We start from the raw sequence: 27,769 nt of genomic DNA on the forward strand, positions 1-27,769 counted from the left end.
CTGTACAATTTTTTGCATCAATTCTTCTGGGGACATTACGGTACGTAGGTTCAGCAGTAAAGTGAACATGTAATTCGCGTCAGGAACACCATCTCTTGTCGGTAGAAGACGAGCGATAAGAGCTTCTGATGAACCGCTAAGCACGTTCCCCATTGCATCCAAAACAATATCCTGGATGTGTGGTGATTATTAGAGCCAGGAAAAAATCACTAAACAAATGTTTTCAACTCACATTTTGATCAAATTTATCGCTTTTGCGCGTATTCAGCTCCAGATCTCGCCGTTTCGTCGACGACGCCATCAACGGTGAGGCGGCAAGCATACCAGTCTGAACAAATATGTATGTTTGGTTCCTTGGAGCACGCAATTCAAGTCAACGATCCTTAGCAAGCAGAAATGATATTGAAAAGAAGACTAGAAATCGTGGTGGTCGAAAATGACAACTCTAAAATGGATCGAAAAGAATTATAGCACTCCGAAAAATGGCGCTAACGACTATCGAAGCTGTCTTTATGGTGGTAAGAGTGTTCGAACAGCCCTATGCTGTAAAAATTGTTGTTTGTTAGGAATTTTGTTGATTTTTTTTCCACGAATTTTATAACGACGACATTTGTTCGTAATGAACCATCTCATTCAATATCCAATAAGCACAATATTATTGTTGTAGCATATGGAAAAGATTACTGAAATTCTTTTCACCATAAAGCAGCTGTTCTTCGCTATCAATATTAAAATCTTTGTTTGAAAGGTGATTTTCTAAAAAAAAATTCCTTTACAAGAGCTACACAAATTATAATTTTAACTATGGAAATATTCAAAAGGTTCAGAATTAGCTTTGTTGTTTGCAGTTGAATGAATACGAGTAAATAATACAGACTTTTCTAAGTCCATGGTATTTATTTTCCTGCAACAATTTTTCTTTTAAATTGCAGAAAAAAAAGCAAAAAATCGATATTTCTAGTTGCAAAATTCATTCTTATATTACTAACTGGAAGAAAAATAAAAAGGAGAAAGTGAATACTGTAAACGTCAAAACTACAGAAATGATTGCAGGATACGATCAGATAGAAAGTGGATTTTGAGGAAAAGGGTTTTAAGCCACAGAAAAAAACGAAAATAGAGTTGTGGAAGCTGGACTGAATGCAATTTTTGTAAGTAATAATGTAAATAATAATAATGCAGTTGTAAATATTTAGAAAGAAAAGCTTCAATCGAGAGCAAGAGAGCCATTCATTCATGGAATAGCAGGATGAAAAGAGAAGCATAATAAAGTACGAAAGAATCGATACGTCCGAAAAAGGCGCGATCATTTGCAGTCGACATTGTCCCGGACACAATTAATGAGAGCAGCAGAGCTGAGCGCCGCTGTTACCCTCAGGGGCGCAACTCGTCACTCATCGAACTGAATTACTTTCGAATCTATTCAACATAAACAATGCACTTTCCGCATGAATTATCCAACTGTGAAAATCCGCTATCGAACTGTGGAAAAAATAGCGCCGAAAAAAAGACTGAGGTGACCGTGCGCTGCTATGCGCTCGCTGACTGACGGCGACGGATTAGGTATCCTCGGGAGGTGGGCGTCTAGTAAGTAATGGGATGCATGTGCCCGCACGCTTTTAGGCGAACGTGTTAATGATTAATCACACGGACGACGCCTCCGGAAACAAAGCGGAGCCATGCGTGGCACAAAAGAAGCACCGAAGGACACTGTAGGTTAGTGTTAATCGTTCGGTAACACCAATCCTTTGTTTCGAGGCTGCGACCGCCTCAGAAAGAATTGGGGAATAATTAGCAGAACGAACCAAAGTTTAAACGGTGACGGTTGGTACTCTTTGGCAACGGATAAAAAAGGATTTGATTTCAGAAAGACTCATGAGGGTTTTTAGGAGTTCGGAAAACATTTAACTATTCAGTGAACGTTTTTAGGAAGCTGTAGATGTGCAGTTATTAAGTAGAATCCCTGAGTAGAACGAAAAATCGGGCAACGAATCTGGAAATATTAAATCTGAGAACACTCGGCACCCTATCCGTAAATCCAGTGAAATATTCCGACGAAATTCTATTCATTTTTATGATGATGATAGAAGATTATTTTACTCGACGAAGTCATCTAAAGTAACGATCTAAAGTAATCTAAAGTAAAGTAACAAAGTCATCTAAAGTTCGTAGTTCTCACTGCACTAATCTTTGAGGGAAGTAGACCTAGGATGTGTAATACAAAAACGGTGGCGTGCCAATTTATAATGATGCAGAGATAAGAACGTGAGGTCACTGACGGCTACTGTGGGAAAGACGAGATGGCATGTCTAATTGGATGTAGCGTCATTTTCGAGGTAGAACTTCGCAAATTATGAACTCTCAGCTATTTGATCGTCCACAATTTGTTTCCCTATTTACGTCAACACATTTTTTCCGAATCCAAAATATCAACATGATGAAGAATTTGTGTGCCACCATCAGGAAAACCACCAGAAAACCGAGAAAAAAGGAAAAAGAAAATGCCTTCCCTTCAATAGTGAGGAATAAACCTTCAAAGAGTTACTTTTTGCAGCTTACATTTCATCGCCAAATTTTACATCAAAATCTGTTGCTTCGCCTCCTTGTTAAAACACAAGTAATCAAGCCTTCTCGGATAGTAGCAGGAAATACAGAAACAAAAATAAATTGAGGGAAAATCATTAGAAGTACCGTATCACAAAATTGATGATGCTGGAATCTCCCCGATATGGGTGGGAGTGTAAATTACCCTTAACAGTCCAAAAAATGGCACGTGAAAGACCCTTGGCTGCACCACTGTATCCAACGATGCAACTTATTGCGGGTGGTGCACATAGGGCAATCGGCAACGCGTCTACGATTGTGCGGGTGGGTTTGATTTATGAACAAATGAAGATGATTAGTGACAAATGAAGATGACTAGTGTGGATTTTGGACGACGACAGGATTGTGGGCGTTCTTTCGCGTAACAAGTTGTATCGAAGGAGCCTCTGGTGCAACCGAGCCTGGACTACAAGGCGCAGCTGAACGTGATTTCGTTCAAATTCTTGAATTCCACCTCAACTCCCATTCATGGAGTGATCCCAACAGCGTCAATTTCGTGGACATGTTGCCTTTAATAGCAAATAATAGTATAATAATAATAAATAATAATAATAATAATAATAATAGAATGCTAGCGCTGAAAAAATTTGGAAGACATTTCAACAACGATTTTTAGAGCGAGGTGAAAGAGTGCTGTCAAGTACGTACATCCTTAGGGGATACAGGCGAGTCAAGATTACCTAACTTATTGTGAAATGTAGCGTTAGTGAAAGCGACGTGGTTTTCGAACTCGCACAGCTGCCTGATAGCATCTCATTACAATTCAGCTACGCTTCTAGCTGGAGGCTGGATCAAGGCGAAGGTCCCATCCCGTAACCTCTAGTGCAGTCCTTTACGCGCTTACACTAGAAGTTAGCTCATTTTAACCATACCATAATTAGAAAGTTTTGTCCAAAACTGTTTCCCGAATAAATTATTGAGCAACTCTCCACATATGCATTCAGAATGCATTTCAGAACATGTAAGGAATGCGCTGGTGAAAAAGAAGCTGTTTTAAACTCCTAAACGAACTCTCAAGCATCTAAAAAAACAGTTAGAGAAACTTAATAAAGAAAAAATGCACTGTTTGCTGCAGTCTTCACCCAGTCTCAAATCAAGAAGGTTGTACATGTTGCTAAAAAAATTCTCGGAAAATGAAGTACGCTTTTCTTGACCACGCCTCAGAGCACAGATAGAAATCTCATTTTAAAAGGGCCGAAAAAAAGCTTTTGATGCACTAGCTTTCTGGAAATTTCAGTGAGCAGGAGAATGCAGTTTTCTTTGCAGAAGTAAAGTTAAAATCCAAATTGGAATATTGTAATAGAAATAAGGTAGAAAGCGATTAGAATGATAATTAGCCTAGCGGCCCACATCTATTTGCTGCGCTAAGACCGCCTATGGCGAGAACCATACCAGAATTGTTTGCATGAATAGCGACGCCTGGCGTTTATTTGCAGAGGAGTGAAGATAGCCCCGGCCGAGAAAGAAGAGGAGGGGGGCCTCTGCCGTGGTAACTTGAGAGTTCCCAATTAGGGTATTCAGGCGGAAATGTCGCCGAAGGTGTTGCATATCATCTCGTCAACAAAGGATAGTTGAATGAAAGAAAATAGGATTATTTAAAGCACATGGGATGGAGATGTTGTTCTGAAGTAGCGGTTAGTGGTGGTAGTTGTTCTGAGTACCTTTCAGAGGTCTAATAGCTGTCTCGATATGTGAGCGGGTTCACGAGAACGGTTGGAAGCAGATGAATGAAAATTGCCGAGATTTCTAGTCATGAAGATGGACCGACGTAAAAACAGGCATTAAAGTGGTCCAGAAAATGAAATTCTCCGGAATTTCAACCACTTCAAGGTATAAGAGGAGCAGTTCTCACGGAAGAATAGAAAAAAAAGAACTATGAAAAGAACGAGAAAAAGGATGGGATAATCGAAGGTAGATAGAGTCAATAGATGAGAACATATGTATGTCCATGGAACTGAGCATATCACTCGCACCTCACTCACAACATTTTCTAGAAATTGAGAAAAGAAATTTTCCATGTATTCTCCTGATTATCTCCATACAATTGTGTCCGATGTGACCTTCCCTACAAAAACTTTCTTTTCGAGTTGTACTAGTCCTTAAATTTTCGGAAACTTTGCAAACAAAGAGCTGTAACTAGGAGTATGAGGAAAAAATAAGAATGAGTATAATGAGAAAATAAAGCAAGCCGATCTATCGTATATTCTATGAGAAAAGAATTTAAAAGGAAATTTTTATGTCACACAAAGTAATTTTGTCACAATTTTTAAGGGGTGATGTGTCTTTGACAAAGCAGGTTGCTTTTAGAACGAGAAAAGGAACGCAGTGTCAAGAGTGCATACCTACAGCAAATAAGCATGTATTGTTGTCTCACAATCGAAGAAAGAGGTACGTGGGTAGAAAGAAGAAAAAAGTGCTCTGAATTCAAGACATGAAGCAGTCAACGAAGCTATTCAAATACTTCATGTATGTTTCATTTCTGGCATTTCCCACGGCGACCCTGACTCGGCAAAGTACATGGGAAATAGATTTTCTGACAGCGAAAGTCGATTTCTCAGGAAACCACCTTAATTTCAGTGGATATTCCATAAGTTGACAGACTACAGTATCTAGAAGGGAGTAGGGAGTAAAAAAACCAGAAGTGAAATTTTATTGCATGGTTTCATGGTATCCGAATGTTGATGAATAGAAGATCGAGGTATACAAGCTGTTGAGGGGTTTCAGGATATCCCCCAGGTCCTTAAAAGCATTAAAACGTACTTCCAGGTTCGGAATTTAGCATTACCACTGCTCTGAATCACACGAAACTAAAAAATCACCTTCTAAGTCAGCTAACTGTGAACATAACAGGCGTTGGCTCTGCACGCTGCCGCAGGGTGGTGGGAAGTAGACCAAAGGGCGCCTTAGAAATATGACTCGATATCAGGCGCCGCATTTCTTTCCATTTGTTTGCCAAAAAGCGCATAAAATGTGACATTCGGCTAGCGCAATCTTTAAGTGCGCATGTTTTACGATAGTATTGGTCTAGGGAATTCCAGAAAAAGAACTTATTCAATTTTATCTGAAAAACGCTGTGAGCAGGGAATTCCAAGATACCACACAACTGTATCTGAAAAAAGACGGTAAGCAGGAACCAATTGTGTGCAGACGTGGTCGCTAGCGTTTGTTTGCTGACCACTCGTAAGAAATGCGTTTTATTTGGTGAGTCGAGGTCGGAAAAAATGCGATGAGCCAACTATGCAGTGGTGGACCAAACCTGATAAAACCTAAGCAAAGTAAGTACATAAGTAACCTTGAGAATCGCAAGCAGTTTCGGGACAATGGTGATGAGAGAACAGCTATAAAGAACAAGTTATGGGGGTCACCACAGGGACGAATGTGGGCGGAGTCCGGAAAGCGGAGAAAAGGGGATTAACAGAGGATTACGTGAGAAAGAGTGATGCACTCCGAGTGGAGGATTCTCGACAGACAGGCTTTTGTTTGAGCTCGTTTGCTGTGCGAAATGTTGTACATTGTTGAGACGATCGATGATGACTGATGGTAGATGAATCAGGGGAAAAAATAGAAGGAGGAGACCGGAGACAGGCAGAAGCCAGCAAACTCTATTTTTAGTGACAGAAAAAAAGCACTTAACAGTTACAGTATCCTTCGGTTCAACTTCATGTGCGAAAAAAATCCTCGGAAAAAGGCAAAGAAAAGAAAATAGAATTTTCCGAAAACCATCAGTAAATACATATCTAGAAAACATTGATGCAATTCTAACAATAAACGAACTGATCAGTGCAACTCCGCTTCACACACACTATTCCATTTTTCTCGCTTACTGCACCGTTTGACCGGTGGAAATGTACTATGTGTAGAATACCTTTTTGAATAGTATTTTCAGGATTATTTCCAGAAATAGTCATGAATCATGTGAGAAAATAAGAAATATTTTGGGAGAATGAGGCAATTTTCATGGGTGGCCACATAAATTTCTACCAAATTTAATCAAACCACGTAGATTGCGATAGTTTTTTCTTTAATTCGGCGAAGATTGGGATTGCATCTAATGCGCTACGAGCACATTTTATACGACGGCGCTACGCTAGATCTACGAGGACACAGTACACACTTGAATATTCTCATTTGCTCAAACATTTGAGATTGACGTAAATGTTGTGTGATTGAGGGGATTTTTTTCTTCCAAAAAATTTCCGTTCTTTTATCTGTGCTTTTCTTTCTTTGTTATACCTCTCTTTTTACTCTTGTCTCTACCATTAAGTGATAATTAGAAAACGAAAATGCTCCTCCTCGGAACCCATATATGTAGTAAATAGATTTAGTGCCGTATGAATGCCACATGAAAAAGTTGAACTTCTACACTGCTCCAGAGCGTATGGCTCCCTTGAGGATATGCGAAGGGGGCTAATCGTGAGCTCTACAACGCATCTGTTCCAAATTTCACATCGTTGGCCACCGTTAATGAATTTTAGTTGCTTTTCGATTGGTCTCGACCACTTTCAACGATTAGAACTGAGATCATGCTGCCTTTGACAAAAGGAAAACAGCTAAACTAAGTAGTATAGCAGTGGAGACAACCAAAATAATGAAAAAAAAACGATTCCACAAACGAAATGCTCAATTTTACTAATTATTTGTCAATCCTACAAAAAATCGCCTACTCCTAGAAATAACGAAATTTTGCAAAGAAAAGAACAAAACACGATGATAACAGACGCAAAATGAGGTCGTCAGATTAGCTTTTTTGATGCTGTCAAGGAAAAATTTACTAAATTATATAATACTATATTATATTAGTTATATTATTATTATATTGATTATATAAATTTTGAATTTGTTCATTGCCTCGTCTCATACACTATAATCATCAAAATTTGCCTCCACTAAACGAAATGAAGTCTGTTTTTTTTTTTGCAAATACATACATGTGTTTGAATTTGGGGGATTTCAGAACTGAGCTAGAAAAACCACTGGAAATTGTGGGATTTTCCATCCAATAATTGTCCTCGGGAACCCGGAAACAATTTTGAAAAAAAAACCTTTTCTTACTGTTATAATTCTTCATACCACACGTTATTCTTCCGTTTTAAGTGGAAGTGAACTTCATGAAAATTCTCAATACTTTTTGATGCGAAACCATGTATTTGAATTTTTGCGGCCCTTAAAAAGCAATGCAAAGATTTTCTATTCGTGGTCGTTCAGTGTGTTGGGTATTCTTCCAGGAAATTAAATTTTTATAATAAATCCATTTCATTTAATTCTCGTGCAACTCGAGCAACACTGAAGAGATGGGAAAATGTTAGACATTGTAATACTATTATTAATGACTGTTAATAAAGATTAAAAATAATTGAAACCCTTAAAAAGTGTGCATCATGAGGTATAAAAAGAAAAGTAGATGTTATAAAAGAAGAACCGTTAAACGAAACAAATAAATGACATCAGACATAAAGGAATCGCATAGTCTTCCGTTCAAAAGCAATGGCGAAAAAGCAGCGATTCTGATTAAAATGCAAGAAATGTTCAATTAAGATGACGATCGTATGATTTCGTAGCGTTCAATCCAAGTGAAATTTGTGATGTTTGCATAACTTCTTGGAGGAAGTGAAAAGAGGTGAAAGTGCGGTTTGAGCCCTGGCCAATGCTCCGTCGTAATCACGCTTGGCCTCATTTCAATAAAACAATCCAATCTAAGCGCTTTTCTATAGGAGGACATAACGGTCACGGAAGCGGAAATACGGCGTACACAGCACAGAAATAGATCAGTGATCAGAAAACTTAGTTTCCCGCTGTTGTTTCGAAACGTGCGCGGACGGAAAGTGAAAGATGATTAGTGCAGAAGAAAACTAGAAACGGTGAAGATGAACTTGCGCTATGGATTAGGTTTATGCGAAAAATAAACAACGAACAAAGCCATCGGCCTCCAGCAGAGACCAATTATTAACGCGAAACACATGTATTCCATTGCACACGTCCATCTCCTCTCCGAGGGGATCGAGGGTCAATGAATGAGGCTCTAGCACCTCTCGATATCACATGCTACGTTTACAACTTCACATGGGTTCCTCTTAGTTTTGCACACTATCTCCGTCGACCTTCACGATGAGGAGCACCTCATAAGTGATACGAGGTGCGTGGATGAGTCACGTGAGCGTTGTTGGATGCATAATTGTAGGTAGGTGAATGAGGTAACCCGTTAGCCGGCCGGCGCGGGCGTGCGCGAGACGAATGTCATACTGTTCTACAACCTCATTGACATACTTATTCAAGCGACCGGCGGAAAATTTATTCCCGTTCTCTCAGCTAGATCCTTATCTCGGCATCCATTCCGGCATGTTTTGACTGTGGAGCACTTAGCCATGCCAGTTGTGTTCAGATTGTGTGAAATGATAAGATTACTATAGAATTCCGATGAATTGTTTTGCGGCGAGTAAGACAAGATAGATCTGGACAGTGTATACCAGCAACAAACAAAAATAAGGGGTATTTTTCTGATTTTCTAGGGACCGAATTTAATTTAAAGCGCTTACGAAAACTAGTAGTTGACCGTTTAGGCGGCAACTTGGGCGAGAAAAATTAGTGTGCTAAAAGAAATGAAAGGAACAATAAAAACAAGGCGAGTTGGTGTAGCAATAAATACTAACAATTTCAGCCAGTTAAATCAGTCAGAAAAAAAAAAACCAGCTCCAGAGATAGCCGATATCATAATCGTCCAACCGTAAAACTCGTAGCCGATTTTTCTATTGTTTAAAGGCAGCGTATTACGAAACTGGCGGAATTTGACACCTGTGGGAAAATATAGGGTTCGGATGCAAATTTACTACTATAGCAGCGACCTCTCTCAATTCTCTCTGATTGTCCTGAAAAATAGCGTGGGAAAAGTTTTTTGTTCCTACGAAGTTCCGTGAAAACGCTCCACCCTTGTGCACGTACCGCATCCACGAGCGAGCGCGCAAAGATCAGTAGGGTCTTCTGACCAACCTATTGAAGTAAAAGCAATGAATAGGCTGCTGAGGAGAACCGGAGCGTGCACAAGCGCCTGCGTTCTAACGTGTCTCGTAGGAACAAACACCGTACCCACGCCGCCTTTCAGCACGATTAGGGAGAATTGAGTGAGGCCGACCTCATGACCGTAATCTACACCATGAACACTCTATTTTCCAACAGTTCTCCCAAATACGTCAGTTTCGTGATACGCTGTTTTTAATCAGGAGTTCTCATCTCGTGTGTTCACCTAGTTCTCCGTTACATGTACAACAAGGTAACGCCAAAGAAAAACGTTACATCTGGTTTTTTCACTGTACGCAAGAATGAAAAAAAAAATGTTATAAAGTAGAAGAATTGATGTGTACAGGATTAAAAAAAACCTTCAAAAATACGTATTGATACGTACATTAGTCTTCACTGAATTTTTACGATTATTACTGTTATTATCATTTTTTATCATTATTACTATTGGAGTTCTTTATAGCATCTACTTGTGATCGATTCTGGTTTCCATTAATGTTTTGCTGTCTATAAGAAGTCTTTTACAAAACGTTTAAATACGTTTTTAATACGTATAATACGTGAAAAGTATAATATCCTAAAGATGGTGAAGGCTCTGAAGAATACTCTGATGATAGCGACGGTGACCGTGAAGAACAACAACGAGTTGTTCTAGTTTGCAGTACTTTTAACTAGTTCTAATCATTTATTTATATGGAAATGATGGCTATAAGGAGACAAAAATCAGAAAAAACCAAACAAATTGATAAATCTGTCAATTTTAAATGCAAAAACCTGTAAACAGCAAAAAATCTCAATAATTGCTGAGTAATCTCGAACAAAGAGCGATTTTGTCGAATACATTCTCGGCACTGATGCCTCTAATTTGGTATTCCATTCTTTATTTGAGAATGTGTGGAATACTTGAGCGTTTGGCGTAGAGATGGACGGAATATTTATCGAAATTTCGTCAGAAATGTAGCTAGCATGGAAATTCTCTTTCGTAAAAATTTGTTATCCATCCATATGCTCCAAAAGTCTATCCGACTATCTCTAAGGTCACAGCTCGAAAAATGGACGAACTTTCTTCATAAGTCGAAAAATTCTCAAAAACACTGCGGCTAATCATATCACTTCAAATCCGGAAGAAAATGGCGACAGATTCACTGCAATGAGGAATTTCCCTAACTTTATACGTGATGTACATATGCCGGTTTTTTTTCAGCCGAATCTTCATTCAAAAATAGGAATAATAGCTAGGATTTCCTTTTTTGCCTATTTCTCCTTGCTTTTTTTTACTAAACTCATTTATACTCCAAAAAAGGGCATGTCATAATTTATAGTTTTCTGAACTAAAGAAGACCAAGAAAAATTGGTCGTGTAAGCGCGTCCTGTTTGATGAATGATAGAACTTTTCCACTCAATCATAAAAAAAAAACTTTTTTCTTTTTTCATTCAAGGTCAAGCGCACTTGAATGTAGATTTTTTTAAATAGAAGAGATCCAACTTATGACATAAAGTGCCTGGCGGTAATCAATCCGCTTGGGATGCGCCCCACGTTCACTTCAATTCAGAATCGTTTGAGGTTCACGAACGTGTAACTGGCCCATACAATCACTTGCGGGGGCTAGCCGATGCTTCAAGTCAGTGCTTCTATGCTCCCAGGCGAATCCGGTACCAATTTATCGACCCCGGAAGGATGAAAGACTTTGTGAGCACTAGGGCGGACTCGAACCTCCGATCGATCGTGCAGGAAGCGGAACCCCTAACCGCTACACTACAAAATCCAAAATTCCGTTATTCACGTGCGCACGGTTACGTCGATAGGCAATCTAGGGCTTCCATTTCCTTGTCATCTCAAACAAGATGGTGTTGACAATATCATCTGATTTTGTAGAATAGGAAAAAAGAGGAAAACATACATTAGGAAGACGTGCATACCAATTATGTGAAGTAGATACAACGAAAAAAAACTATTTACTAAAAGTGTCGCTCTCGTGAAGGGGAACTTTCGATTGTGACAGAGGGGTTTTTGTGTCATCTGACAAGTGTTTAAGTACTCAAGAGGAACTGTTCAAGTTCCATCCTCGAAGGAAAAAAAAATGAAGCGAGACCTATTGCTCTAATGCATCTCAACACGAGTATCCATTCGAAAGAGAACATTCGTAAAAGAATTTGGGAATGAAGATGAGCGGATGAAAAAAACTCAATGAGATTGTGATTGGAGCTAAATCACGTTAATCGAACATCTCACGTCTCAAGCATCGATTTGAAGGAAAAAGTAAATTTTGAAGAGTTCCTATCTGCGCACGGATCCAAACTTTTCTTTGATCAAAATGTAGAAAACAATTTTGATCAATTAATGAACCGGTTTAAGAATGGAGGACGCTCGTTTAAGTGTTCTACAAAAATTCATCAATGATCTACCATGGGAATTTCGATTTTTCGAAAATATTTGTCGACAAATGAACCGGTACGAGATTTACGAATGTTCGTAAAATTCGAAAAAAAATCGAAAACATATGATTATTTAGCGCAGTTGGAAAATAGAAAAGGAAAAGAACATGGAGGATCGTCACTCGACAAAGTGCAACAAATATTCAAAGGAATTCAAGTGTGGTAACTAAGGTCAACTGAAGTATGAAAAGTTACTTACACGTCGTGGAAGCGAATAGAACACTCCATTGTTCAACATGGGTTGACTGGTCGAATTCTGAAATGTGTTGATGTCATATTTGTTCCAGAAAGTACTGTACTACTGAGAATTATCGCAGAACTTCGCAAAACCTGCAAGACGTAGTGGTGAAGTTTTTTCTCGCTAAGACTGCTTTCTCTTTTCATAATCATTGCGTATGTATATAGCTATAAAGAACCTATGCAAAACGAAAAAAAAAACTGTACAAAGTATTAAAATGTAAGGTGTGTGTTGGTCATGAAAAGACTCAATAGCCTATTTTTATCATTTCTCCTTACCCTAGGCAATCTAGTTCTAGAAACCCCAATTTAACGAGCGAATATGTTACAGATGCGGAGCCATCTTAGCTCATATTCAAATTTTTACGATGAAAAAGCAAGGAAGTCGAGTTAATTCTAACTCAAAACGTGAACCTCATCATAGCGAGGGGAAAAAGTTGAAAATAACAGCATAATCAAAAGTTTATTTACTTTATAACAGACCAGAAAAATATAAACTATGAATTTAAAAGGTTTTGGGCTGAAAAGATATCCACACCGTTTTTATCACATTCAGGCGATCAAAAACTAACAACTTCAACATTTGAAGTGGGATCATCAAAATACGGGAAAACGTCAGAGAAAATAATGGAAAAAAAGGATTTTGAGGAAGAGATAGCTAAAGGAAGGAAAATGTGGCTAGGACATTAGCGGTGATAGCGAGCTTCCTGAAAGAAGGCTCTAAGCTAAGAAGGGACCCTGTTTTAAGGTAATAACGTGTGAGAAGCCGGTTAACCTGTATACACAACATTTTCGGCAAGGTTCTTTCTTTGTTACTTTATTTTTATTTCTGATCAAATATCAAAAATATGTATGTTTCTGTCATTTCGTAAGTTTAGCTGCAGAAAATGTGCAAACAGCTAATGGATGTGATCGATTAGATGTTTTAATCGATACAAATGTGGTACTATCTGTTCTGATCTTGGCGCAAAAATTCACGGATCGCTCTAGAAATTCTCTATAAACTGGCTCTTTGACAGAGATTGAACAGCATTACATGAATAAAAACAGTTACGCTGTGTTGATGATCCGATTTTTGCCGGTGATAGTCAAGAAAGAGATAGTAGAGGAATTTTATGACTCGTTCTTTTCTATTCTCGAAAAAGAGAAATTTTCATTTAATTTAATACCCTATGATAACGATCTGACGTGTGTCAGAATGAAGATTTCTGTCGATGACAGGAGGGAGGGAGGAGGAAAAATGAACAACTCATGCGTGGCATCTCTACGTAGTCTGCATCTTTCTTTCCTATGCTCTGAACTCTAATTCTGCAAAATTACTGTAGTTTTTCTAGGAAAAGACGTTGGTTTCAAGAAGACGCACGACTGAGGGAAATGAATTTTGCGTCTCCACTAATCTGCAGGAATGCGTCCTTTCTGTTTGAAGAACGTTATTTTCAAGAAAGCATTTCGATGGGTTTTTAGAAAACGATTGAGTGCTGGAGGTTGTGCTGGAGCCAAAGTTTATCCGTAAAGAAAATCAGTTCCTGAGTAAACTTAAAAAAACGAATCAGTTTTTAGTGATTATGACTCAAGTGTGGAAGTTCAAGATAATTTTTTTCAGAAATTATTTCGCCGAGTTTTATTGCTAGAGCTAAAATAATCTGAAAAACAATCGATATCAAAGTCTTCTTGGAACAAAGAAGATCTTTTACGTATATTCGCCGGTTGATCTTTCTAGGGAAGATTGCAATAAAATTCTGAAGTGAAAATTTGTAAAATTAGGGAAATTAGGGGAAGAAAAAATTAGGGAATTTAGGAAAAGAAAAAAGCAATGCTTTCACTATCCAGAACATGTCGTTGGTCTGCAAAAAGGGGCCAACACATTTAAAGATATTTATCGTTTACAGTTCGTGCCATAGTAAAAAAAATTACTAAGGTACTCAGAAGAAATTCTATTCCAGCCTAGAACGTCAAATTTTTAAAAAGTGAACCAAAATGATGTTGAGATTTAAACTTAAAGGCTACACTAAAGGAACTTTATTTAGAGAATAGAGGAAATTGTGATTTATTATTCATGAGATTTCTAGACGATGCTGAACCTACGAAGAGGTGTAGATATCTCCCCTACGACAAGAAAATGTTCCAGTTTCTTCGCATTATCACAGACGCGTTGTATTCAAAAGAACAGAAAAAAGAATAAACATAGCAACAACGTCGCCGGAGTGAATGCGAGAGAAAAACTCGAAAAAGAAAACAAAGGGCGTTGGCAGAGGAACGCCGATGAAGAAACTCGAATGGAATTCAGCGGTTGCGCGAAAGCACATGATAACGATGCGGGAACAGGTGTGAAAAACGGGGAATAAGCGACGGAGAGGTGAAGACAGCGTCAGAGACAACGGAGGACATAACGTTACATGCAGATTTACGCCTGCATGCTTTCAAGGTCTTCCAGTTTCAGCCCCACCGCATGAACTGATTAACGCACTTAAAAGAACGTTGCAGAATGGATGAGCGGTGAAAACTGTCCAAAAAGTCGTGAGCGAGGCTTGCGCGGAGGTCTTGACATTATTTATCGCCGGAATCTTCAGCGAGGACAAAGCGCCGTGATGCCCTGGTGGTGTCCATCGCCAAGAGGAGGAGGAGAAGGAGGAGGAGGAGTTGCCAGTTCGACGACCGCGCACGAGACTTGCACTCGCATCGCAAAACCCCGGATTTCGCCGATTCTGGCCGATGTTCCCCTGAGAAATAAACGGATTTTTCTTGATGCAAGCCAGATTGCGTACGCGTGTACCTCTTTCATGGCTGTTCTGGAAGTGTCTTAAAATGTCGATTATGTTGCTATGCGAAAATGAATGTCTTACATTTGTATCCATATAAATGGCCATAAAAGGTCTTAAAAATTGTTCTTGCACCTACTCTAGAGAAAAAATAGCTTTCCCACCGCAATTATTCGGACAAATTGTACTATTATATTTATAAACATTAAACCATTATGCTGGAATACTTTACTAGAGTTAGAAAAATATCGAATGGAGCAGAAATGTTATAATTTTAACGATAGCCTACCGAATAAAAGAAAGATACTTACTCTATCAATTGTACCGTACTGATGTTTAGTAAAATTTGAGATCTAAAATGATAAAGTCACCGTCGTATCAATCCACTTGGGATGCGCTAACGCGTTTTACTGGAATTCGTAATCGTTGGGGTTTTTTTTTGTTGGCCTATACAATGACTTGCCGATGATCAAGTCAGTGTTTTCACCCTCCCAGACAAGTCCGGTACCAATTTATCGACCGCGGAGGGATGAAAGGCTTGATGTGCACTAGGGCGGTTTCGAACCCTTGACCGTGTGGCTACAACGGATTTCTAACCCGACTGCGCCACACCCGCCTTGTTTGAGACCTAAAGGTGATGGAAATTCCCAAAATCAAGGAGAAAAATCAGTTCTGTTAGAGAATCGACTGCGAACGGTAAGAGCATGAAAAACCACTTCTTGAAATTCTTTGGTAATTTGTTTTTGCATCTTTTTTCTCTCGGTAAGCATTTTATTTATTTAGAAGATGGTAGATAAAGTTAAACGTATTAGGCTCGCCTAGTAATGATCGCATATGTCGAACAATATTTAACGAAATCGATTGATTTCGTGAAAATAATTAATGCAATAGGAGCTGGAAGTAATTCCAAGAAGCTACACAACACAAATAACACCGAAACAAAACAAAAGGGAATCGAAATATAGAGTATAGTAGAAAAAAATTCTCAAATGCTTACCTAAAATTCCAAATTTAACGAGTATGTCTCCTAAACATTGACCCGCTACATGGAAACATGGAGTAAAGTGACATTTCTCAAAATAAAATCATGGTCCCCTACATATACTTGTTTTCATAAATGGATAAATTAGCTGTAGAATTTAAGATGACCCGAAAAAAAAAATCAAACATCAAGAGAAGGAGGCAGAGAGAAAGAGAGAGAGAAAGAGTTATTGATTCCAATTTTTTTGCAACTTCAAAATCATTCTTGTCTCTGACATACATAGTCGGAGTGCTTAGAAAAAGGATGGCAGCTATGGGGAGGGAAGAGGAGCGATAACGTAATTATGTTCTGTTCAAGTAATATTCTCGAAATTGTCTTGGTAGACTGGAAAGGGCTAGTGAGGAACGTCAGCGAACTTCTTTCCAAACTGCTAGAGAAATTAAAAATTTCTTTCCTCATGGATTCGCTAGTCACTAGTGAAATACGACACCATCAAACTTTTTGTTCTTTTCTTCTTTTTCTTCGAATTTGATCTCCTCTAATGAAAGACAGAACTTCAATTTGTGTTGTGCTTCGCAGGAGGATTTTTCTTCAACAAAGGGAAAGACGGATAACCACTAACTTAACTAACTACTACCTTACCGTAACTACATTATACCAAATACTCTTTCTTTATTTGTTGTATTTCGGTAACAAACGAGAATAATGTTAAACCTCATTCAAAAATTCATTTAAAAAATAAAGTCATACAAGGCTTCCTGGATGCTATTTAAATTGTCGCCCAGCAGAAATGAAGAAGTGACCGTAGCATAAGCATACATCAATGTATAAACATTTCACATCTCAAAAACTTCCAAACTTTTTTTCTGTTCTGCATTTAAATCACAAAATCCGATAATTATGAAGAAGATGATACATATGAGGAGATGACGACGAGATGAATACTAAAAATACTCCCGGCGCACAAAGCTGGAGGAGGTTAAGAGCGAAGCGAAGAAAATCTCGTCTATCGTGCCTACATCTACTACTCGCAGAGAATGAATGAGTGGAGGTTCAGGAGGGTAGAATCCTTGATGTATGGACGAATGAGATCCGATAGCGGACTCCCAAACAGGTATCGGTTCCCCTAGAAATTTTTACACCTTCTTTTCTTAGAAGTGAGACCACCAAACACTTTAAGACCTTAAGACTTGGAAGCTTTACGCTTCTCTTCGCATGCCATTTCACACCTTCTGTAACAGTGGATGTTCTATGAATTATTAAGGGTTGCAATGAAAATTCGCTTTTTCTACTACGCTATACATTTCATACATTTACAACCAATTTACATTCACTTACGGTTGAATTTGTTAAAAAAAAAAGTTTAAAAGAAAACTCCAATTTATAACTTCAGTTAAAACTACGTAAATTACCGAAATAGCACTGGTGACCATGTCGGCATGCGGTTGTGAGCTTCGCGAACGATTCTTCCTCGGAGCTCTTCTCATCGGTGACCACGGCTGAAAAACAGACACAACACTTTTTGGAGAACACTTATCGAGGCTATCTGTAAGAGTGCAACAAATTAAAGACCACAAAAAACTTCTGAAATTACACATGAGAGACGTATCACTTAAATGGTCACAGTATCCCTCGACTAACTCGAATTGAATTCCTCGAAATAAGATATCCCCAAGAAATAAAGCGCATCTCCAGTACATAGTGTTCCGGTTCGCTTCACTTTCTACGTTCACGTATCCAAGGCGAAAAGAAGTCAAGCGCAGCTTATTTGTTTAATGATTCATGAAATTGCGAACAGAAATGGCATAAAAGAAGTTCATTGAGCACGTTCTCAACCTTTCCACTTCATGCAGCTGAGATTTCATCTTAAATGTTTCTTTTTTTTTCAGGAATTATTCCAAAACTTTAATTTCTGCTTGCGTTTGAGTTCCCTCTCCTTTTTCTTCTCAAAATCTTGATGTTGGTGAGGAAATATTGTTCGTGAAACAGAAGAGGACATCGTAGGTGATTTCCATGAAGAAGCCCATCTTAGCGCATTCGGACAGGAAAATAAGTCAGGTGAGAGAATAAAAAAAAGTTTTTTCTTCTCGAAAAACAAAAGTTTTGCTTTCAGATAGATTGTAGAGTCTTTTTTCTGGCAAGTAGTAAGGAGGGAAATTGCAATGATTTTAAGTTTACTTGAATAGTAATATTTTCATTTATATATGAAGCGAAAATCACGTTTTCATGATCCTTGACTCCATATTAGCATCATCATGAAAGTCGCAAGAAAAGCTCACAGGAAACTTTTTTTTGCAATTTTCATGCCAAAATTTTGGAAAAGATCTACTCTGGAAGTCTTATTTACTGGGATAGTTAATATAGAGAAGTAAAAAAAGTGAATAAATGATGTGATTAAGGACATGGTAGAAATTTATGGTGGAGAACGAGTAGAAAAATCGCAGTTGGAAAAACAACAGTAAAGTTTGGAGTAGTAAATGATATCCGCAGAATCCGATAACAGTAAATTCACGTACGAAATCCAAAATGTGGCTGCTGGTTGTCTGAAGGATTTGATTTATAAGGTCAGGTCAAGAAAGAATATATTCCCACACAGCTTAAAATTTTGATTGAGCTCCCCTCTTCAACCTGAGGGTTCTAAGTAGATGCGCAAGATCAATCAGCCCCTTCAAATTTTGGGCATGAAAATATACCACAAGAATAGCCCGCAGAAATTAATATTTTTCGTTTTTATAGTAATATTTTAGCAATACTCCACTCTGGGGACCTCATTTGTTGATATCGCTTACTCAGAGTTATATATTTATCGTCATCTAATTACTTATTTTATAATTTTCGATGATTCGATTATACTTTACAATTATCTGTATTAATAATATTTACAAATATAAACAAATATAAATATTTATAAACTCAGTGTTAAAACTAAAAGTATGAGCCGCGATTCGATGGATTTCCAACAAAACCTATTAATTTCGAAGTCATAACCTTGATAATGTATCATCACTTCACAAAGTGATGAGCTCAAAATTTCTCTTCGAAGAAAAAACAGCAACCGAAAGCAGGAATGAGATGAATTAAGCGAAATATCCACGGCAACTAACACAATGATATTTCTCCATGTGCAAGATACCATTAAACGAATGACATAGGTTTTTTTTTCCTTTTATAGCTCTATTCACTTTTTCCAGCCGTATTGTGCTGTCTGAGAAAATTTGATAATAATATGCATTATTCATTTCCCGCAATCTGAGCATTCCAAGGAAAAAGCCTTTTATGTCGTTTTATGTCATTTAACTGCCTAATAATGACGATTTCCCTCTCATTTCGGAAACCATAAAATTCTTTTCAAGCCTCCATTTTTGCTCAGCTGCCGGATACTTTGGAAAACTGGTGCCGTAGTCCCCACCAGTTAGAGAATTCATCGGATCATCCCTCTTTTAGTGTCCTTTCTACGCTTGACAAAATCATGGATAGGTTGAAGCGCTGGTTGCGTAGGAGGTCACGTTAAAGAATTTCTTAGCAAGTTTATCGCTACCACCTCAGTCAGCTCGAAGTTCCGAGAGAAGGAGTACATGGATGGAGGTCGTATTTGTCCTTAATGGTAAAAGAAGAGTTTGCAACACATTTCAACGGTTAACAACAATGGAAATATTCGAATCCTAAACAACTTCTCGTACCTAAATACGCGCAGAAAGCGCATTCTTAAGCGATTCATATGTGGCAACAAATTTCACTAACACGAAATCCTTTCTCACGTCAGCATGGAACTCTGAAGTTGATCCGAGAGAATTTCTCGTTTTAATTCTCACGTGGAAACTCGCAAGTACAACTTGATTTCTTTCATAGATGGTTCGAATAGGTAGGAAACGGAAACGTCTGTTTTTTTTTCTCATCTTTTCATCATAACTCAATACTCTTTCATTTCTCAGTGACCTTGTAAAGATTTTCAATAGCCTGAGACCTTCTGTGGATTTAAACCTAAAAAGCCATGAAAGCCCAACAGAATTAGCGATTCAAGACCTAATCTAAATTTCGCGCTAATCCATCGTTGTTAATAATTTATGTTTTTTTATTTTTGTAAATTATACTCGCAGTGTATTGCTGACCAACAAAAGGACAGGCAATAGGCAACGTTTCTGGATACGAGCAATGTATCCACGTTTCTGGCTAGATTGCTCGTATCCAGAAACATGCTGACAACTCGTAATCACTCTAATTTCTGAGCTGACGTCAAGAAAAAAATTCAGACAATGGGGAAAGAGTGCTACCCTGGAGTCCCGTAACTTTATAGTAAACAATTTTCAGCTACAGTTGAATCGTTGTCGTGGGCTGTTTTCAGAAACCTTGCTTCCTAACGAATTTCGTGAGAAAATAATCCACGAAATTTTCTTCTAGAGGATATTTTTCGCATGATGTTGAACAAATTGCTAGTTACTAGTCATGGATGGGCGTTGGGACTACTGCCGAAGGGCAAGCACCTCCTCTTGTATGTCATATTTGCCACGAACGCTTGTAAGTCAGACAACTGGTCTTCTAGACCCCGTGTAAATAGATTTACTTCTGTTATTCTTTGATCGGTTTACAGAAACTACGAATATGACAATTCTTACATAACAGCGGTTCTCTTGTTCACATTCGCTATTAAAGGGCACTATTAAGGGCGCCGTACTACTGAAGATATTGAGGCCTCTATGAGGAAATATAGAGTTCGGGGTGTAGATTACGAGTATGAGTATGCCCTGTTCAATTTTCTAATCTTCCTGAAAAACAACGTGGGAAACGACATTTGTTCCCAGGAGTCTATCGTTGTGCATGCGCCGCATCCGCGAACGGGCGGTTGTGAATCATGAGGTCTCCTCAGCAGTTTATTCAGCTGAAGCCTATGAATAGGTTGTTGAAGAAACCGTAGTGCGTACAAATGTGGGACGTTCTTATGTGTCTCGTAGAACTAAAGCGGTTCCCATGACATTTTTTCATAACGACTAAGGGGAATTACGCTAGACCACGTTCATGCTCTACACCGCGAACTCTACATATGTTTGCTCATAGAAACTTCAACATCGTCAGTTTTGACCTACACCTCCGTGTGTACAATATGAGTCCAGAGACTATCTAATAAACTCGCACTGATCGCGATAGAAACGTGGACAGTACCCGGCAGAGAGACTGTCCCACCAAGTTAGAGAGGACCAGTAAAATCTAGCTATGCAATAGTGTACAAGTACTTCAACCTGAGCGTCACAGTAAATCAAAAAGAAGCCTGCCCGCCCACTAATCAAAAATTTCCTAGTTGTAGTTCTGGATATTGAACCTCATGTCCCGTTCTTTGTTGAAGTAAAGGCAGCCTAACAGATGAACGACACAGTCGGTGCCAGAAATCTTGGCTCGGGTGGCCGCGACGCGTCTGCCACCGCAACACACACACTTTCTTCGCTTGGTCCGCACTATTTTATCGCACCCTAATCGAACGAGTTATTAGTTACCCGGGTTTCGGGTACTGACTGAACTTTCATGACCGAGGAGACCGGTGTTTTCGCTACTGCAACGACCTCAATGACAGCACATACCTCACGTGACATGTGAATATAAAGGATAAAGCCTAAATTCACGTGCGTATCAATCCACCTGGAATGCGCCAACGCGTTTTACTGCAATTCGTGATCGTTGAGGTTGTTTGGAACGCCTGGTGGCCTATACAATGACCCCGAGGGGATGAAAGGTTTGGTTTGGGCTAGCACGGTTTCGAACCATCGACCATGTGGCTACGGCGGACCTCTAACCGACTGCGCCATATCCGCCTGACATGTGAAGAATTAAGTGCAAAATGGATTTTGATTTTCTACATGCAGTGTCAAAGAAATCACCTATTCTTCCTCAAAAGAAAAACTTCTTTTTCTTGTTAACGTGCTATGCTTACACTATACTCTAACGTTCTGACGTCGCCGATTTATCAATTTCATCAGCTTTTGAAAGAAAAGAAAATAATAAAATACGATCACAGTAACTGCTGCTTACAAAGCCTCAATTTAGATTTTAATTTCAATGAGAAAAAAGATCGGGTTACTTATTTAATGATTAGAAATAATGTCATTCAGAATAATGAGTGTGTGTTCGATTCAGGATAGAAACTGGGAGCGAAATTGCGAAAGGGATTGAAAGAGACGGGGGAAAAAAGGTGAAAGAAGGGACAAAACAAATATGGGACTGAAAGCGCTCATGACCTTAAAGGAAAGGCTGATCACGATGTGCATAATGATGACGCTACACGCCCCATGTGAAAACAATTGGCCGGAAAACGTATTGAATACAGAAAAAGAAGGAGTGCACTTGAAAAATCGTAAAAATTTTATTAAAACATAATTTGAAAAAATATTCTAGTGGAATTTTGATACGTGTAAATTTCCCGATAACGATATTTCTCTTGTGAAGCAACAGATTTTTTAAAGATTCAAAAAAGTAGCATCGTATAGATAAATAATTCCAAGTTTATTGTCATCGAAAGGCATGCTAAATTCACAATTTGTGACCTAAAGAAAACCCTCAAAAACTGAAAATGATTTTTAAGCTTAAAACATTACCTCGGCGCCTTAAAACCATGAAAAGCGGGTTGGAATAGGAAATAAATTCTTGATAAACCTTCACAAACAGGAATCACATCTACACTGCAGCTCGCTCACTAAGACTGCTTCCTTCTTTTTTTGCTTTTTTAAACTCGCAGTGATAATCGCTGCACGGAATTTTTCATGTCTGAGCTGCTGTGATATGCGATTTCCACATTAATTTACATAGTACAACTACTGTGTAGAATTCTAAAGTGGTTATTTTATAATCTTTGAAATTCGAGATCTGCAACGAGGGCTAGTCACAGTTTCTTTTCTCTTTTTCAAATATTTGACAAATTATGAAGCTAGTTAGACCAGACGCACCATTATCACTTTATTTCCGAATTAACTGACCTACCTGTTAAGTAAAATGTCCATTGTTTATAAAATAACTAAATAGTAAAGAATACAGTCCAGTCGAAAACAGTAGCAGCACAGAGGTGATCCTCCGCCCTGCCGCAACGAATACTCTAAGGATAATAACAACTATAAAAAAGTAAACAAACAAGTATAAAAGATCAATCGAATCCTAATAAATATCAAGTAAAGATATGACGGATAAGATTGAAAAAGTTGACCGATATATGAAAATTTGAACGCATGTGTAAATTGTTGCTTTTCTGTCCATGTCTTGTTTCCGATGACAATTGGTCGTAATTGGTCGCTGGTGAATTGAATTTTTATCTTTTCCAAAGAAATATAAAAATATAAAAGTACGTCACTAGAAACTTCCCACGCTATAATGTCTTTTCCACACCCCATCAAATATATGAACAGTGAAAAAAATCCAGAGTTAATATCGAGGTTTTCTTTGTATTTCCATTCTTTTTTCTTTCAATCTAAAAATGTGGTACGGACATGAAAGTGTTGCTAAGAAAAGTAAAACACTTTTCCATCTCTATTCCTACCTACAAGCCTTTAATAACTCATCCATGAAGAAGAACGAAAGAAACAAAAATTAATTCTAGCAGATAAATAATACAAATAAATAATAATAATACGAATAACTGTGTTTTGTTTTCTTCTTTTTATTCATTTTTCGTGTTTCTAAATTCCTCGATCTACATCGGGACATTTTTCGGTTTCAAACGGTTCATCCTTGCTTCTAGAAAGAAAAAAGATCCACCTTATTCATATCCACTTCATTTTTCTTTTATAAGGTCATACTCGTAATTTTTGTTTGTATCTACTCGATGCGTTTGAGACCGCATTAATATTAGATACGGCAGCGCTACGCACTGTAACGCAGCATGAACGTATGAATTGTTTAATATGGTAGGATTTAATAGTAGGAACATCTAGTTTTCAGCAATCGTAACAGTGAAGCTCTCAAATTTCTTGACCATCGAAATTTTCCGCGGTCAAAGAGGTGAAATACGAGAACACAACATCGTGGAACACTGGTTCTTTTACGAGGTTTCAAAGGAGTATTCCTCGAGCTCCTGGAACATGCTTTTTCTTAAAGCAGTTAGGGAGTAAATTTTCACTTCTTCAACCTCACAAAGATCTTCCTCTACATAGTTTCTTACGTATCAGTGCTGTAGTATTTTTACAATATTACTTTTTAAAAAGAAACATTTGTAGTTGTGCCGTTGAATTGTGTAAAAAAAAAAAACGCTTCCAGTGCTTTTTTTTTGCATTTCTAGATTTGGACATCAAATCAGAAGGAAAAACTGAAGAAAAAAAAACAAATCGTTAACATTTGAAGCCAGTGGTTTATTTTTGGGGATGGATTATTCAGCAAATCCAATAGTACAATCACATTCATGCATATTCGAAACGCGGATAGCGCTTGCATATTCAGTTAGTGCAAATGAACAAGGAGGCTAGTCTAACTTGACGAATAATAAGGAGGATTCTACTGTGCCGCAGTTCTTTTTTTTCGCTTTTTTGTAAGGCGCACTAATAATGGAAACAGATAGAGAAGAAACAAATAAATACTAAAAGAAGGAAGGAAATACCTTTCCATCTAAATCCTCACCTTTTCTCCAGTTTGAAAACAACTCCAAAAAAGAAGGAAAAGTAGTCGAATTTCGCAGAGAAAACTTGGAATGTAACGTACAAATCTCAACAAAAGTAAGAACTATGATCGTCGGCATGGTCAGGTCAAAAAGGCCAGAGCAGTTGCGAAATGAGGTGGGACCCTCATTCATCTTTGCAGTCCGAGTGTAGAGAACGAAGGTCCCGCCTCGGTCGCAACCGCTAGCTCCACCGCTCTACTTCGAGTGCAACTCCTTACACATCTGGGAAAGGTTTCAGGTCGTTTTGATCTGATTACACCTACACCTACACGTTTACTGTATGTTCAGTAGAGAAATAGTGAATGTGTCCTAGAGTACGTTCTGATTCAACATTTTCTTGGGGGAAATTTATGAAGAGGAGAAAAACTGGAGACCACGGCTTTAGACGTAGCTGAAGAATAGGTAATGGTGAAGAAGAGAAAGTGAAATATGTGTTTTTTTAGATTATCAACACAAAATAGGATGACCCAATAAGTTGGTGGGAAAGGTTATTGAAGAGCATAATTTTCGCGACTACTTTCGCATCATCTAGGATATCACATCTATTTTTTTTCGCTCCGAATTTTTCCGCAAAAACAAAAGCCCTAAAGTTCAAGAAAATACCATTAACAACTACAAAATATGAAACAAAGAATTTCAAGGTTTAGTGATAATCCTCTATAAATTGGAATTTTCCTCTATAAATGTTTGCGACCTCCAACCGTACTTGAAAAAAAAAAACATTATTTGTCACTTTAGACAAAAATAGATCTTAAACATGATGCAGTGAAGAAAATCACAACAGAATAATGTTACGAATTCGTATTTCCCTACAAATAATACAATTCTCAAATGTATATTTAATATCCGAAATGTTTATGCTCGTATTAAGGACATAAACGCGACAAAAATCGTGTATATCGTTGTCTGAACATGGAAAATTGCATGCTGCACGGTTTTGGAATGTTCTGGACGGGTTTGAGGATATTCAAACGTCATTTGGCCACCTTAAAATGCGCTTAGGGCCACCGGTAAACTTCGCGGCGGTGGTCAGCTCGTCTTATACAGTAACGAGAGGAAAAAAAGACTCACGTTTAACATTAGCAATAAACAGTCGGGAACTCTCATTTCGCTGCAAAGTGCTCACTCGCTGAGCTTCAGATGAGTGCAACAGCTAACAACAGCTGGTTCTTGCCAACTGATGCGGCTGTCCTTTTCCATGTTGACGTATTATCAGCGAAATTTTCTCGAAGAAAATTATGGCCAAACACTTAACATAAACGAAAAGCCGGTGGACACTACACTAAATCCATGTTAATGGAATGGAAATGGGGTTTTTTCCATTGTAAGAGGTCATAAAATACTGCGAAAAAAATCCAGTCATGTAGTCAGCGGCTGGTAATAGACAGTAGCTAAGGAGATGAATTTTAATTCCATCATTTTTTCCGTGCCACTTGTCGATAATTCTACATCCGACGATTGTGGATGTGTTGTCGAATGAATGTCTTTCAATTGCACTTTTTCAACGGCGTAAGCTATTGTTAGAATTGGAAGTGGACTAAAATAGCTTTCGCTTCTTTTTTTTTGATTGCCGTTGCAATTTCTGGATTTCAATTTTAGCTTACAATGACGGTTTTCGGAATTCACTGCTTTGCTTGGCGAGAGTTGGTCGATTTTATCTGAATCTGAGATCAGGAAGGTACACTAAAACTACAGGAACGCTGTCATTATATTGTTGTTTTACACTAGTCAATTCAAAGAAAGAATATACAAACTACTAATTATGTTTTCTTAAAGGCAGCTTATCACGAAATTGACGTGGTACGGAAACCACAGAGAAAACGTAAGGTTTGGGTCCGCTTCTCCTCCTATAATTGTCGCAAAAAAAAACAACGTGGAAGACTGCGTTCTTTCCTACGAAATCACCTACAAGGCGTCACCGTTGTGCACGCTCCGCGGCACCGTTGTACACGTACGAACGGTCGGAAACCAGTGAGGTCTACTCAGTAGCTTATACAAGTAAAACCAACGAGGAGAATCGAGAGGGGCCACGCTCGTTTCCGTAATCTACAATCCGAACTCTACGTTTTCCCTCGGGTTTCCGTACAACGTCAATCCTTCGTGGATACACTGCTTTTAAACTATTCCATACACTCAGGAATGTCCCAACCCTGGGGCCGGTCCTTAAAGGCATCGCCCCCGAAACTAAGGTGGTACGGATTTCAAATGGAGTATTCTTATACGGGATAGTAGCTTATGGAGAGGGAGGGGGGAGGGGGGGTGATTCCGTCCATTTCTTCCTAATCGCCGTAAAAAACGGCCCGGAAGATGCGGCGCGTGCAGAAGGCTGGCGCGCTCCAATCAAACTCCTTGTAGAAATAGCCGGATTGCTCGAAGCCGTAGAAAAGGAATCACCTTCCTCTCCATAATCTACGATCCCGGATACGAATACTCCACCTGAAATCCGTACCACCTCAGATTCGTGGGGTGATGCCTTTGATTCATTTGCTATCAAAGCAACCCTCAACTCTGCCATTGATTGAGAGGAGAACCTGGTACTATCTAAAACAAACTAGGCACCTCTGTTTTGAAATATTAATAGATACATTCAGGAAAATGGGAAGAAATAGCTACTTTGCCAAACACAATCACGAAGTGATTGAAGGATCCGGTGATGGACGCAATTCAAGGCCTAGTTTCCAGTAATCACAACAAAAACCCAGAACAACCCCCTAGAAATCCACAAAGGATCAAAAAGATCCACATCAGTTTTTCTAATAAAACAACACTTCACAGTCACACAAGTGAATGAAAGAAAGCTACGAGTAAAGATTTGTTTTGCCCGTAATTTCACCGCTAATCCACTTTAGGTTCTTTGGTTTCATCATTCGTGTGACCGTAAAGAGTTGCTTGGTCGAGTGGGTTACTCATTCTAGAGTTCTTGAACCACGTTAGGTCCGCACTTGCGACTAATATTTGGGTTTATACTACCGCAATACTTGGAAACTACATCGAGAAGACAAATTGCTGAAGGGAACAAAAGATCGGAAGATCTTGGTCTGGGAGTGCTGCCATTAACTTCTGCGAGTTAAATGTGGAAATATGCAGAAATACAGTTCTCCCGAGAGGTACTGC

The 27,769-nt window shown here is 38.5% G+C and overlaps 1 protein-coding gene across 2 annotated transcripts in view; it reads right to left on the reverse strand.

The window, feature by feature from the left end:
• Positions 1-21,611, reverse strand: part of RB195_001017 (uncharacterized protein) — a gene marked incomplete at both ends in the record, with an annotated part of 29,161 nt that extends 7,550 nt beyond the window's left edge. For both annotated transcript variants that reach the window (XM_064197602.1, XM_064197601.1), the window contains 5 exons: positions 1-171; positions 233-328; positions 12,251-12,307; positions 17,442-17,528; positions 21,516-21,611. In XM_064197602.1, coding sequence (XP_064053481.1) covers positions 1-171; positions 233-328; positions 12,251-12,307; positions 17,442-17,528; positions 21,516-21,611 — 507 coding nt within the window. The remainder of the gene's footprint in view (positions 172-232; positions 329-12,250; positions 12,308-17,441; positions 17,529-21,515) is intronic.
• Positions 21,612-27,769: the final 6,158 nt, after the last annotated feature.

This window comes from Necator americanus, chromosome IV, assembly GCF_031761385.1.
Source record: "Necator americanus strain Aroian chromosome IV, whole genome shotgun sequence".
NCBI lineage: Eukaryota > Metazoa > Nematoda > Chromadorea > Rhabditida > Ancylostomatidae > Necator > Necator americanus.